Raw genomic sequence first — 15487 nt, forward strand, 5'->3', positions numbered from 1 at the left:
ATATCAAATGTGTGCAAAAATACAAATATAAGATTTAGGTACCCGAAGCACTTTGACCAGCTAGTCAGGATTCAGATCTAGGTCTTTTGCTCTGTCCAATTTATTGTTGCTTTAAATTTCCACCCCTATTACCTTAAAGTGGAGAAATACCGGATGTATAAAACCAATTAATGTAATTGTAATATAGATCCATTCAACATTTAATGAATAGAACACATTCTATAACACTAAATTTATAGAAAACTTTTATATAAATTCTCTGTTGAATGATTTTTTTTTTTCTCCAGGAAAGATCTCTTTCATGGTGTAATCTGAACGTGGTAAAGGAAAAACTTATCGAGTAAGAATTTATCTTTCATAGCTTTCAAAGTGTTTCTATCACGTCTTTAGTTGCTTACATATTTCGAAGCCTATTGATACAGAGAATTGGACATGGTGGTTCTGTTATCATATAAACTTCAGTCAGAGCAGCCTGCCCTGATCCCTTTTTCTCTCATAGTTTGCTACATTTGAAAGCATATGAATACACAGTATTATAAGAGAATGGTTATTCACAAATCTTGGAAATAATCTGGTATGCTTCCGTTACCTCCCAGTGATTAAGAAGAACAAAGTAAGAATGACGAGGAGAGTAAATCCCCCAACAGCTGCGGTGGCTATCACGAGAATCTGTCCCTGTTCAGCCGCCATGTCAGAAGCTGAAACACAAATACAATATTAAAATTTCCCTGGGTGACATTTCACTAACAAAATTATTTTACAAGTTGGTATATGCTTGAAAATATGGTGATGGATGCCAAAAATGTCCACCATATTTTCCTTTATTTGGCACACAGGATGCAAACCAAAATAAGGGCTGAAGATGGAGGTCATAACCCACAACATAGCCCTTTTCTTTTCTTTTCTTTTCTTTTCTTTTCTTTTCTTTTCTTTTCTTTTCTCTTCTTTCCTTTCTTTTCCTTTCCTTTTCTTTTCTGTTTTTGTTTTTACAAAAGTACCATTAAAGTAGATGGATTCTTAGTATCCCACATTTTAAGATTAAGTATTTGTTGCAAATTTAAATCAGCAAATAGACTTAAAGGATTTTGTTTATATTATTGCTAATTTATTTCCTTAAACACTTGAATCAAGACACCAGGCTTTATGCACTGTTTTGATGTCTCTTTCAACAAAGTGGAAAGACTATTGCATAATTCATTTTAAGAATGACCTTTTTTATATTTCATAGAGATTAATTCAAACATTAAAGTTAGGAACTTACACTTTATAGGACAAGGATATACATAGGAAGTTCTTAGATGTTTAGCAGTAATTTTAAAAATGACATTTAAAAGCTTCCTTTTTTGAAGAAAAAACTAGATAACATATGGTAACAACATATTTCTTTCATTGACAAAACTATAAAAATTACAGGGGATGCATGTTTTACTACTGCTTAGGCAATCTTCTAAAATACATTACTTCAATTAATTCATTAGCACTTCTCATTCTATGTATTACTGAAGTTTTTTAGTTTTTTAATTTTTTAAAAAAATTTAGTATATGTGCTGCCGAAGCAAGCACAATTTTTTTTTTATTTTTTTTATTTTAGAGAGAGAAGGGCATGAGCAGGAGAAGGGCATGGGAAAGAGAGAGAGAATCCCAAGCAGGACTCAATCCCACGACCCTAGGATCATGACCTGAGCTGAAATCAAGAGTTGGATGCTCAACCAACTGAGCCACCCAGGCACCCCTGTATTATTGAAGTTTTAATAAGAAATACTTTTTATTGAATGGGATATGAACAATTGCTTCATAATAGAAGTAAAAAACTGAAGCCCACAGAAGGTAAAGAACTTGCCTGACTTCACACATGACCATCTCCAGAATTCAAGGTTAAGTTTTATGTTTCATTTCCCCTTCCTATGCTATAACTTTAAGTAATAATTCAGTTATTTGGCAATACTCTAAAATATTGAATCAAACAGTCCCTTTAATATCCTTTCACTTGAATAAAGCTTTATTTTTATTACTATAAAAATATATTAATCAAATAATTTATATGTAGAAAATTGTATCAAATAATATAACTGAAAAACATGGGCATCTGGGTGGCTCAGCTGTTAAGCCTCCAACGCTTTTTTTTTTGTAATTTTTTTAAACATTTATTTATTTTTGAGAGACAGAGCGAGACAGGGCATGAGTGAGGGAGGGCTGGAGAAAGGTGGGGACATAGAATCTGAAGCAGCCTCCAGGCTCTGAGGTGTCAGCACAGAGCCCTGCATGGGTCTTGAACTCATGAACCGTGAGATCATGACTTTAGCTGAAGTCAGATGCTTGACCAACTTCGCCACCAAGGCGCCCCAAACCTCTGACTCTTGGTTTTGGCTCAGGTCGTGATCTCACAGTTCGTGAGTTTTACTGCCCTGTCAGCACAGAGCCTGCTTGGGATTCTCTCTTTCTCCTTCTCTCTGCTTCTCCACTGCACATGTTTTCATTCTGTCTCAAAACAAATAAATAAACTTGAAAAAAGGAATATAACTGAAAAACAAACCATTTAATTCTCTACCATAATAATTCATTAAACTTGAGTACTTTAAGACTTTCACAGAAATAGTTCTTCTTCTGGGAATCAAGTAGGCAATGTACACTATGTGCAAATTTATATCCAGAGTAATAACTTCCTCATAAAAATGACATATCTACTAGGGAATTTTTGAGCATTAAAAGCTATTGTTAAGTAAGAAACCAGTCACAACATTTAAGAGGCTTTTTAAGAAATCTAAATGTAAATAAAAACAATTGTCATTTATGTTCAGTTTTCAGTAAGAAATTTATTAAACCTTGGAATTAGATTTTATTCACTATGATTTAATTAAGATATTTTCAGGCATCTATTTCTTTCAGCTCATAATCTGTGCAGAAACAGGTAAAGGGTTGCATCTTATCCAATAAATAATGTGCTGAAGATTTTTTATTAGGTCCTCACTGAATTTCCTAATCTTCAAAATAACACTGATATTGCAGGAATTAATGAGCGCTCTAAAATGTCACGTTTCACATGAAAATTATTGAATAACAAATTATAAGGGATAGATGTTACAGAAAACATAAAATAACATTAATTTTTGACGATACAGAAGATGGCATTTAAAAAGAAAACATTTACTTAGCAACTGCTGTATTTGTAAAATATATAATATAGTTCAAGAGTTTTAAATCTGGAGCCTGTACTTTCACAGTAGCCAGGTAGCAAGTGATTTACTGAGACCGTATATTCAAAGTTCAGACAGGGAAGATTATGTAATTGGACCTTTTGAGACTCAGATTACTTTGTTATAGAACACTGTGTTGTTTACCTTAATCGCTTAACAAACTGCTATTTTTACTAATATACCTTCATTTTCACACTTATGATTATATATTTATGAACTTTGCTTCAATTAAAATTTTAATTGGATATCAGAATAGGCAGTTGTGTTACTTTGAAAAATGCATATGCCTGTATAATTGTTTCTTAAACTTCTGTGCTAGAAATCCTAAACACTCTTCTTTGGAGATTGGCATACAGTTGACCCTTGAACACTCAAGTTTTAACTGCATGGCTCCACTTACACGTAAATATTTTTTGATAAATACAGTATAATACTGTGAGTGTATCTTCTATTTTAATTTTCTTAACATTTTCTTTTCTCTAGCTTACTTTACTGTAACAATATAGTATACAATAAATATAACATACAAATACGTGTTAATTGTTTTTGTTATTGGTAAGGCTTCTAGTCAACAGTAGGCTATTAGAAGTTGAGTTTTGGGGAGTCGAAAGTTATGTGTAGACTTTGGACTGGATGGGGCAAGGGGGTTATTGGTATCCCTAACCTTTGCATTGTTTAAGGTTCAATTGTATATAAATATATAAGTTATTTGAAATAAGAGTGTATGATGTCATGCACCGTTATATACTGGGAGTAAAGTGCCATGGATTATGGGGCTGGGATGATTATGAAAACATTAGGAATATCATCATCAACAACAGTCACTATCTATTTCATATTAAATTAGCTTCTAGCACTATGTTTAGTGCTTCAAATTCATTATCAAATTTATCTGCACAATCGTCTTTTTTTTTTTTTTCCAACGTTTATTTATTTTTGGGACAGAGAGACAGAGCATGAACGGGGGAGGGGCAGAGAGAGAGGGAGACACAGAATCGGAAACAGGCTCCAGGCTCTGAGCCATCAGCCCAGAGCCTGACGCGGGGCTCGAACTCACGGACCGCGAAATCGTGACCTGGCTGAAGTCGGGCGCTTAACCGACTGCGCCACCCAGGCGCCCCTGCACAATCGTCTTAATAGGTAGGTACTACTATTATTCCTAGTGTAGGTGGTTCTATTACTTGCTAAGGTCATCCTTCTTGTACACAGGAAAGCTAGCAATCCAATCCCGATTTGTCAGGCTCCAGGCCCATGCTATTGCCAGTATTTTACACTACCATTTTCGCTAATAGAACAAATGGCTAGATCCAGCTCTTTTGTGGGTCCCAGAACAATCATTAGCCTCACCTGACCTTGGCTTCATGTCTGTAAAATGAGAATTTTGAATTAAATGTTTTTTTTCAAAATCTTTCAAAGTTATTTTACTATGGTACTATGTTATCCATAAAAAGCTACAAATATTGGGAAGAGCAAGATTTGCCATATGGAAGTAAGAGGAACACTCAGGACCTGTGTTGCTCCTCTTGGTCCTGACAGGGATAATTTCTGCCTTATTATATCAGTGTTGGCCAATCACAGAGCTGACTCTATCTCAGGATGAAGTCTATCGTCTTTAACTTTGCTCACATGGCTCTCTACAAATGACTCTAAATGTATATCTCCAGATTAATCTCTTATCGTTCTCTATGTTGAATTCATTCCAGTTCCTTAAAATGTGCCAAGCTTTCTTTCATGGCCAATTCCTATTTAATCCTCCTATGTGAACATCACATCATTTGGGAAGCTTTTTATGCTTGTTTAGATTTAATTAGGACCCCAGACTTCTGTTCCCATAGCTCTTGGACTACTTCTACCAATACATTTCTATCATGCTTTACTGAAATCACTTTTTTTGTAACCTGTCTTTTCAATTAGACTACGAATTCTATGAGGGGAGGGGCTTTATTCACTATAGTATCTGTAGTAATTTGGATGATGACATCCCCTCCACCCTCTCCCTGCCCCTACAAAAAAAAATGTATTTGCAAGTACAAGTAAGTTCCATAACTGACTACTCATCCTGTATTAGCTGGGTGGGCCCAAATCCAATGACAAGTGTCCTTATAAGAGACAAAATAGAAGACAAAGTAGAGAAGTCCATGTGAAGACAGAGGCAGAGATTAGAGTTATAGAGCCACATGCCAAGGAATACCTGGAGCCACCAGACCTAGAACAGGCAAGGAAGGATTCTCTCCTAGAGCCTTAGGAGAGAGTATGCTTTTGGTCTCCATAACTATGAGAGAATAAATTTCTGTTGTGTGTGTCATCTGCTATAGTAGCTCTCTGAAACTCATACAGTATTCAACCTATAGGACCTGATACAGGTCCTATTTATTGAGTAGTAGCTCAATAAATATTTGTTTGAGTAAATGGATTGAATTGTCATTTGCATTAGGTGATTCTGGTTAAAAAAAAAAAGCCAGATTGACCTAGGGTTATCCATATCCTCACCTTCCACTTCATATGTAAAGATTTACCCTGAAGGTAGTTATACGTATGTGAAATAAGTCTACCCAACATAATTTTAATCAGAAGATGCAATTATTCTGTATGCTTGAAGATAATGCTTTCCAGAAGGCAGGAGGTGCTAGAAAGTACAGGCTTCCACATTTAATCAAGTTAAGTTGATTAAACTTAGAAATGTGAATATAAGTTTAAGAATGCATTAGCTCATTCAACAAATGTTTATTGAGAACCTACTACATGGCATACACTGAGATAAACACCGGAGATTCAGTTACTGACCTCATGGATTTACAGTTCATGGGAAAGATAGATGATGAAAAAATAACTACAAGTGAAAGAACTGTTAGAAAAGGGATATGTGGGGCGCTCTGGAAAGGAATAAGCAGCCTCTAGCAATAAATTGGTAGAGTGGCAGTTAGGAAATACAGTTGATCCTTGGAAAATGTGGGAAATACAGTGCCAATCCCTGCAGTTGAAAATCACCCTATACCTTTTGATTCCCCCAAAACTCAACTACTGTTAAGTAGTTATAGCCTACTGTTGACTGGAAGCCTTGCCAATAACATAAACAGTTGGTTAACACATATTTTGTATGTTATATGTATTATATACTGTACTCTTATGATAAATTAAGCTAGAGAAAAGAAAGTGTTATTAAGAAAATCATAAGGAGGAGAAAATACATTTACAGTACTGTAAAAAATCTGCCAATAGGTAATGCTCTGAGTGGTCTTGTGGATCTGTCTTATTTCAACAATGTTTGGACAGAACAGATCCAGGACACCCCTTCTTCCTCCAGCCTCCAGTCACCCTCCAAATCCTTTCCAGTCAACCTTTGAAACCATAATCTCAGCCACCATCTGCCTCTGGGACCAGCCAACACCATCTTTTGAGTTTAGCTCTTTATTGCTGATCAAACATGAACTCCCAGATTCATCAGAATTATTCCACCGAGGTGGACAACATGCGTCTGCAGGCCTCCTACACCTACCTCTCTCTGGGCTTCTATTTCCAACTTGACAATGTGGCCCTAGAGGGCATAGCCCCCTTCAGCAAGCTGGCTTAGGAGAAGCAGGAGGACGCTGAGGGGCTCTGGAAGATGCAAAACCAGTGGGGATGGTCGGGTCCTCTTCCAGGACCTGCAGAAACTGTCCCAAGATGAGTGGGATAAAACCTTGGAAGCCGCTATGGAAGCTGCCATGGTCCCAGAGAAGAACCTGAACCATGCCCTGTGGGATCTGCGTGCCCCGGGTTCTGCCTTGCATACCCCTGTCCTTGTGACTTCCTGTAGAACCACTTCCTGGAAGAGGAGGTGAAACTCATCAAGAAGATGGCAACCACCTGACTAACCTCCACAGGCTGGCTGGCTCCCAGGCTGGGCAGGGCGAGTATCTCTTCGGAAGGCTCACCCTCAAGCATAACTATTAGCCTCCAGAGCCTAGTGGCCTTTGAAGGGCATCCCCCTGGTGTCAGGACTTCTTCCTGAGCCTCTCCCTGCAGCTCCTATGCAGCTTTTTAACCACTCTGGAACCTTCTCCCAAGCCTTGGACCAAGTGAAAACAATAACACTTTTTTCAGAAAAAAAAAATTAAAAAACATTGAAATAAAATCTGTTGTGTAAGTGGATCTGCACAGTTCAAAGTTGTGTTGTTAATGTGTTAAGAGAAGGAGGAGGAAGAGGAGAAGAAAGAGGAGTCGCTCCTTGGTTAGAGGCCTCAAAGACCTGATTAATTTAAATGGACACTTAGAAAAACAAACCATAACAGCATCTACCAAATGGATTCCAGAATAGTACAGTATAGCTAACAAATCCCCCTGCCATGATTGAAAACTTGTCTGCTTGTACCATCTGTTCATTTTTCAATCCAAAAAAAAAAAAAAAAAAGAACATTTCTAATTAGTTTGGTAGGATAGAATGTGTATTATTTACTCCTGTAAGTAACTCCCTAGAGAGCAAACCTGTCTTTAAAAAGATACAATGAAATCCAGGTAAGGAATGAAATTTATTTGTGACTAGCTGATTGGAAATGTCTTTTTGCTTAATGGAATAAGGTCTTGGAAAAATATAAGTATATTGAAATTATTATTTCATCGTACGGTTTGGAAAGAGGCACACTTCCTTAAGGGGCAAAAAGAGATGCAAAATTGTTACTGAACTAGAGCTTAGCACCTAGCCAATGCTTGGCATAAGTAAGGATGCCACTATAAGGGAGGTTTGCTTTAGTTGTTTCTATTTAAAGAGGAGAAAAAAGCGAAGTTCTTTACTTGGAATCCAAACACTTTAAAAAAATAGGTTGAAAAAAATAAATTTCATGTCTTTAGGAAAGTATTGGAGAAAAGCAATTTTGCTATTTTTAACCAAAGATTTTTCTTCTACAGAGACATGATTTTGTCTCTCTGTAATCAAGATTATTCTAGTTTATATTTACATTTCAAAGTAAAATCTGTTATTTGTATGCTGTGTCATTTTCTGCGGAATAGCTTTTTAAAGTTAACTCTTTTCTGTTATGAACATCTTTTTAAAGTTATTGAAGACAGCAGTTACATATTTTTTTGAATAAAGTTTTTCTCAAAATGCTGCCCAGGGAAATAAATGGTGGTATATATTTGTTTCATATTCACATGTTTTATTTATGACTCCCAATTCTTGATGAAATGTCAAAATTTCAAATGATATTATCTCATCATTTCAACAAAATGATTTTTTAAAGCACAGCACACATCTCAACAATGTAATGGATTGATAGTACCCAGGAAATTAATCTTAAGGTTTATTGACAACCAATACAGGAAATCCTCTTAGGTCATATACTATAATCAGGATTAGTTTAATCCTATGAAATGAGGTACATATATAAAGATTTAGCAATATGTAATGAAGACTAATCAATCTGTAAAATCTCAACACTATATGGTTATACAGACATATGAGTATGACATATGAATGAAAGCTGAGGATATATTTCTCTTAGATAAACATAATCTTGTGATTTTGTAGATGATGCTGTTATTCTCTTGGCTACCCAGACTTGAAATGTACAGTCATCTTGATTCTACCTTCACCTACAACTCCATGTCCAGAGTCAAATCTTTATCATGTCTTATATTATCTTGTGTTTATTACCACTGGAACAACCTCATTTCAGGTTCAGCTTCACGGGATTAGGCTGCTTATATATTTGTCTATTAAATTGTCTTTCTGTAGTATCTCTTCCCAATCCATCTCACATTATGTGGCCATATAATTATTCTTCAAAATAATATTTAAAACTATTCAGAATCTCTCCCAGTGCCTAGAGGGTAAAGTCATCCCACTGCAGAGGTTCACCATTCCTGGAGATATCCAGGCCTGAAACTTTGCACTCAGACTTCCCACAGTTTTCATCTTTGCCTTCACATTAATCATCAATCCTGTCATTATTACATTTTTTAATTTTTTAAATGTTTATTTATGAGAGAGACAGAGAGAGAGAGAGAGAGAGAGAGCGCAAATGGGGGAGGGGAAGAGGGAGAGGAGCCACAGAATCCAAAGTAGGCTCCCGGCTCTGGGCTGTCAGCACACAGCCGGACACAGGGCTCAAACCCACAAACTGTGAGATCATGACCTGAGCCAAAGTCAGATGCTGACCCACCCAGGCGCTCCATCATTACTACATTTTAAGTATTTCTTAGATTCATCCCCATTCTCTTCTGTCCCCCCGACTATTCCTATACTCATCTTATCACATGTATTTGAATTCAGCTAGATGGCAACTTCATTTATGTGGAATGCAGTGGAATAATAGCAAGATGGACAAAAAGAGCTTCTGAGGAGATATCTGACAGATGTTCACATACTAAAGAACACACAGTTTACTCCATGAAACAGCTTTGATGCCTCACACTCTTACTTCAGACATGTTTATTGATTTCCAAATTCATAAAACAGTATTGTAGAAGTAAATTAAGTAAATGAGGCCACGGGTGAGATATCTGAAGAGAGGGAATTGAATGGACGTGCACACTGGTAGGCTGACCGACAGAAGAACTGGGAAAACGGAAAGCTGACATAACATTCCCAAATATACAGTATTCAGGAGCAAAGAATTTAGGATCAAACATCCTTGTAAAATTCAGGGAACACAGAAGGACTTGCTATGTTATAACTCAAAACAATAATATGATCATACAAGGTGAATAAAAAAATGCTGAGTTATGTCCAAGATATTTTATTTAAAAGGGCAAGAGTCTGTGGGTGCATGATTAGAAAAGTATGTCTCTGCAAAATATTTAACAATAAATAGTAAAAATAATACTTTTAAGACCAAACTTATGTCTGAAAATTTCAACTATCAAAAATGATTTGATTTCTGATGATTTCAGGGGTTGGGGCTCATTTCAACTACATGATAAGCTTCTTGAGGGCATAAATAATATCTTTCAACTTACTATATCACATGGGATTAGTAGAGCACCTTACACAGACTAGAAATTAATAAATATATATATTTTTCCTGAAGAAGAGATAAATAATGCATTCTAGACATAAGGATTAAATGCCCTGGCTAAAGAAGAGTTTTCATATAAGATGCATTTGGTAATGCTCATGCTTAAAAGTGTTCTAGTTACATAAATGACCCTTCCACGCTTGTATTTTGATATATAATATGTTCAGAGATAAGTGAATAGAAAATAGTGTGCTATAAACTTAACAGAAACCCATGGGGGAGGGGAAGGAAAAAAAAAAAGAGGTTAGAGTGGAAGAGAGCCAAAGCATAAGAGACTCTTAAAAACTGAGAACAAACTGAGGGTTGATGGGGGGTGGGAGGGAGGGAAGGGTGGGTGATGGGTATTGAGGAGGGCATCTTTTGGGATGAGCACTGGGTGTTGTATGGAAACCAATTTTACAATAAACTTCATATATTGAATAAATAAATAAAATAAATAAATAAATAAATAAATAATAAACAAAAAGAAAATAGTGTGAGTTAAATTTTTTTAGTGTTTATTTATTTTTGAGATAGAGAGCACCAGCGGGGGAAGGGCAGAGAGAGAAGTGGTCAGAAGATCCGGGTGGGCTTCCTGCTGACAGCGGTGAGCCTGATGCCAGCTCAAACTCATTAACTGTGGGATCATCACCTTAGGCAAAGTCCGACGCTCAACCAACTGAGACACCCAGGTGCCCCTGTGAATTAACTTTTTTATTCAAATACCCCTGCGTAGGCTTTGAATGAAATAAATATTTCACTTATTATTTATAATAAGGAAGGTATTGGCATGGTATTGTATTAGCATGTTTCTTTTACATTTATTCAATATTTGACGCCATTTACCAACAGGAAAAATAACCTCTAAGATGAGGGGCGGGGGGAGAGAAGAGAGGGAGAGAGGGAGAATGACAAGAGATTTTCTGTTCCACTCAAGTAAACCAGTTACTAAATTCTCAGTTGGAATTGACAAAAAGCCTCATGGATCATATCTATTGAAGGAGGAACCTTTAGCAGGGATTATATTTTTTTTTGGAAGTGATTGCACCACTGTGCTTTCTTTCTCTGGTCTGCCAATTCTCCAGAAACAATGCAGTACAGTACATCAAACTGTGGCTACATTGGGACACAGAAGATTTCAAGATTCATTCTTTTTTTTTTTTTTTTTTAAATTTTTTTTTCAACGTTTATTTATTTTTGGGACAGAGAGAGACAGAGCATGAACGGGGGAGGGGCAGAGAGAGAGGGAGACACAGAACCAGAAACAGGCTCCAGGCTCTGAGCCATCAGCCCAGAGCCCGACGCGGGGCTCGAACTCACGGACCGCGAGATCGTGACCTGGCTGAAGTCGGACGCTTAACCGACTGCGCCACCCAGGCGCCCCAAGATTCATTCTTCTTGATGACCTTAATTTACTTGTCAGATAAAAATGCCAAATGACACAGGGATAATTGGAAAATGTGAGTTTGGTAAAACTTGATGGAGAGGCAGAAGCAGAAGCATAGTGCAGCATGATGAAACACTTTTTGTCTCTCTCTCTCTCTTTTTTAAGATTCTTGTGTGCATTAATAAATGGTCAAGATGCCTTGACAGGTAGGCTTCATGTGACAAATATCAAAGAACAGAGAAAAGTGACTGAGGCATTTAAACACCTGGAACTATTGTTAACATTCTAAATGTTGGGATTTAATTTGTAATTGTCTGTATTTCGTATTGTTACATGCAGTTGAGATAGGTCTTTGATAACATATTTTGTAAGTGAAATACTTACATCTTTATACATACATATTTCATTTTTTAAAGATCCAGTGTACAATAGAATTTCCTTAAAAATTTCAAAAATTCCCTGGAACCAATGATGTTCAATCTCAAAAGACTATTCAACATCTACCATGTTATTAATAGCATTTGCATATTGGTAATCATAGTTATGCACTTGAGGTTATAACTTCTCTGTATAACAGTGTGGCTTGAAGTAAGTAGCTTTGTCAGTAAATGTATAGCCATTAGAGATCACATATTTCATAAGGCTAAACTCAAAGGTTTATTTAGGATCTAGTTTTCATAGGGGCACCTGGGTGGCTCAGTCGATTAAGCATCCAACTCTTGATCTCAGCTCAGGTTATGATCTCATGGTTCAGGGGATTGAGCCCCGTGTTGGGCTCCATGCTGATGATGCAGAACCTGCTTGATTTTTTTCTCTCTCCCTCTCTCCCCCTTTCCTACTCTGTCTCTCTTTCAAAATAAAGAAATAAACTTATAAAAAAAGAATATTTTTCATAGAAAATATGTAAAAAAAATCCTGATAAAAAGCATACATTTATTATTTAGAAAAAGTTCTAGAAAATTTCTTGAGTGAATTCTCATTCATCAACTCATTATTCACTCAAAGACAACAAAAAATACTAATCATTTAGAATGTGCCATGGGCCGCCTGGGTGGCTTAGTCGGTTAAGCGACCGACTTCGGTTCAGGTCATGATCTCAGTTTCGTGAGTTTGAGCCCCGCATCTGGCTCTGTGCTGAGAGCTCAGAGCTTGGAGCCTGCTTCAGATTCTGTGTCTTCCTCTCTCTGCCTCTCCCCCATTTGTGCTCTATCTCTCTCTCTTAAAAATAAACAAACATTAAAAAAAATATTTAGAATGTGCCAAACACTGTGATGTAGGGATTGGGGAGACAAAGAAGACTTAAGCCTGGTTTCCAATCCTCAGAGTAGTTTCTCTTTAGTGAGGGTGATAGATAACTGTAATATAGTGAAACTGTTGCTAAAATGGAAGTACGAGTGAGGGTCATGAGGGAAGAGTAGGAGAGTGATAATCTCGGCAGGAAGAAGTGAAGGAAGGTTTATAAAGGAGGTGATTCTTGAGCTAAATCTGAAAGGTTTAGAAGAAATTGGCAAGTAACCAAAGTGACAAGTAGATACTGGGACATTCTAGTGTGAAGAAATGACATTACATGTATGGAGACATGAAACCACAGCATCTTCCAGAGATTTTACACGTACTTTGAAGCAGAATAGAACCAAGAGGATATAGAATAGGAAGGTAGATAGAATGGATCGTGAAAATATAGTGACCTCATTCAGTGTGCTTAGTTTTTTCTCATGAGTAGAATAGAAGGAGATGTGAGTTTACTCAAAATTGCAATTTTTACTGGGGATATAAAGTCTTGCAAATATATGGGAAGAAACTATCAGACAATAAAATGAGGACATGTTTGGAGCCTGGATTTGGCCTGAACTCACACTATACCTTGACTTTCTTTACTTAAAGTAATAAAGTCTCACTTTTCACTAAACCAGTTGGGATTTCATCAAAGTTCAGAGTCCTACTTACTAAAATGAAACAAAGAGGAGAGAGTTTGTCTGTGTTTGTCTATACGCATATCCTATAATGAGGGAAAGAGAGGATAAGTGGGTCTTTATATTTCCAAATTAACTACTAAAAACCTCTCAATGCTTATTATGTCGCTTAAGTTAGATGCTTTTAATCTCCATTTACTATTTACATTTTTTTCTATGTTGAACAGACTTCTGAGTCTGTTTGCCCCCATAACTGGATGAATGAAATTGAAAAGATAAAGCAAAATGAGGCGGGGGGGGGGGAGGGTTCTGTTTATAAAACAGCCATTTTTATAAAAAGAAAACCAAATGCTCTGCTTGGAGAGAGTCCATTTTCTTTTTCTTTGATTGATTGGTTCAGGGTGAAATCAGTCCTGTCTATCTTACATTTAATGGATCTCATGTATTGATTTAATAAAAACTGCATAGATGTAAAAACAAAACAGAACAAAAATAAAAACAAATGAACAGACATTTCTTGCAACTTTAGTGAGGCAGCATGTTAAAATCAGATTATGGAGGAATCTGCCCATTTTAAGCCATCTAATTATGAACCCATTGCCACAAAATCTGGAGGTAAACAAATTCCTGTGAAGATCTTTACTTAACCTTCCCAGTTAATGTTAAAGACCATTTAGGGTACAGTTGTCTCTTACATGGCTTCAGTAGAAATCTTTACAGAAGCATAGAAACCAACAATGTTGGGGGTGGAGGGCAATTTGTCTTAGCTTTATGGACTCAAACACGGTGCCCCAAATAATTTAGATCACAGGCAACCAACAGGGACCTGCTATTCCTATGCCAAAACTCATTCGATTATGCCCTGAAAGCAAGTTTTCAAGGAAGCTGTTGCATCATTGCTTGAAACCTTTTGAAGCCTCTGCTCTAACAACCAAACTACTTCAGCTTCTAATTGATCACTGCAATCACTTCTGGAGAGATTCAAAGAGAGCCTACTCTACTTTATTATTATTATTATTTTAATTTTTTAAATGTTTATTTACTGTTCAGAGACAGAGAGAGAAGGAGAGAGAGAGAGAGAGAGAGAGAGAGAGAGAGAGAGAGAGACAGAGCACGAGCAGGGGAGGAGCAGAGAGGGAGGGAGACACAGGATCCGAAGCAGGCTCCAGGCTCTGAGCTGTCAGCACAGAACCTGATGTGGGGCTCGAACCCACAAACCACAAGATCATGACCTGAGCCAAAGTCAGATGCTTAACCGACTGACCCACCCAGGTGTCCCAAGCTTACTCTATTTTAAAAAGAGCCAAACTTCTTGTTCCACAAAACGATAGATCAATCAATTTTCTTAGTGTCCCCTTTATTATTTATGTTATGATTTCCCTTAAATTATGTGTTAGATCTCCCAGTTAAATTTTGCATAATATTTTGTTTTATGCACAGAATTACACCATAACTTATTAATATTATATTTTCAAGAAAATAAGATTGTTTGCTTTGCCTGTAGATTTTTCACTAAATTTTGGCTTTATTGCTCAAGGAATCAACTTAACTCAAAACTGAAACTTAGTATTATTATTCTGAAAATGTGGAGTAAATACCTCTTTAAAAATGAACTAAAGGGGAAAAAAATTCCTGACATACTCTTTCACAAGTTCATGTAATATAAAAAAGTGTCATGTTTTATTTATTCATCTTTTACACTAATATCTGCATATGATATTGATTATAGACAAACTGGCATGTGCTATCTTGTTAGACAGTAATATATGCCTCTTTCTATATGCTGATAATATGGATTTAATTTTCAATAACTAGAATTGATTTCTGGATACAAATAATTCTACCATCCTACTGCTGCTAGAAGGGATTGAACATCATCAACTTTATCAAAATTAAAATCATTTTCTTTGGCACACAAAAGGCAATTGATAAAAACTCTACAAAAGAAGACAACCTAGTCCATTTTTTACAAGCACACTTTTTCCATAACTTATCCTAGAAGGCTTGCTGCAAAAATATGTG

The 15487-nt window shown here is 36.5% G+C and overlaps 1 protein-coding gene across 2 annotated transcripts in view; it reads right to left on the reverse strand.

The window, feature by feature from the left end:
- Positions 1-15487, reverse strand: part of EPHA6 (EPH receptor A6) — an 884276-nt gene that overhangs the window by 246026 nt on the left and 622763 nt on the right. For both annotated transcript variants that reach the window (XM_047099574.1, XM_047099573.1), the window contains one exon: positions 590-698. In XM_047099574.1, coding sequence (XP_046955530.1) covers positions 590-698 — 109 coding nt within the window. The remainder of the gene's footprint in view (positions 1-589; positions 699-15487) is intronic.

The sequence above is a fragment of the Lynx rufus genome, unplaced genomic scaffold (assembly GCF_022079265.1).
Source record: "Lynx rufus isolate CCGP_SWC_20201006 ecotype Redwood Valley unplaced genomic scaffold, mLynRuf1.p SCAF_5, whole genome shotgun sequence".
In the NCBI taxonomy this organism is placed as follows: Eukaryota; Metazoa; Chordata; class Mammalia; order Carnivora; family Felidae; genus Lynx; species Lynx rufus.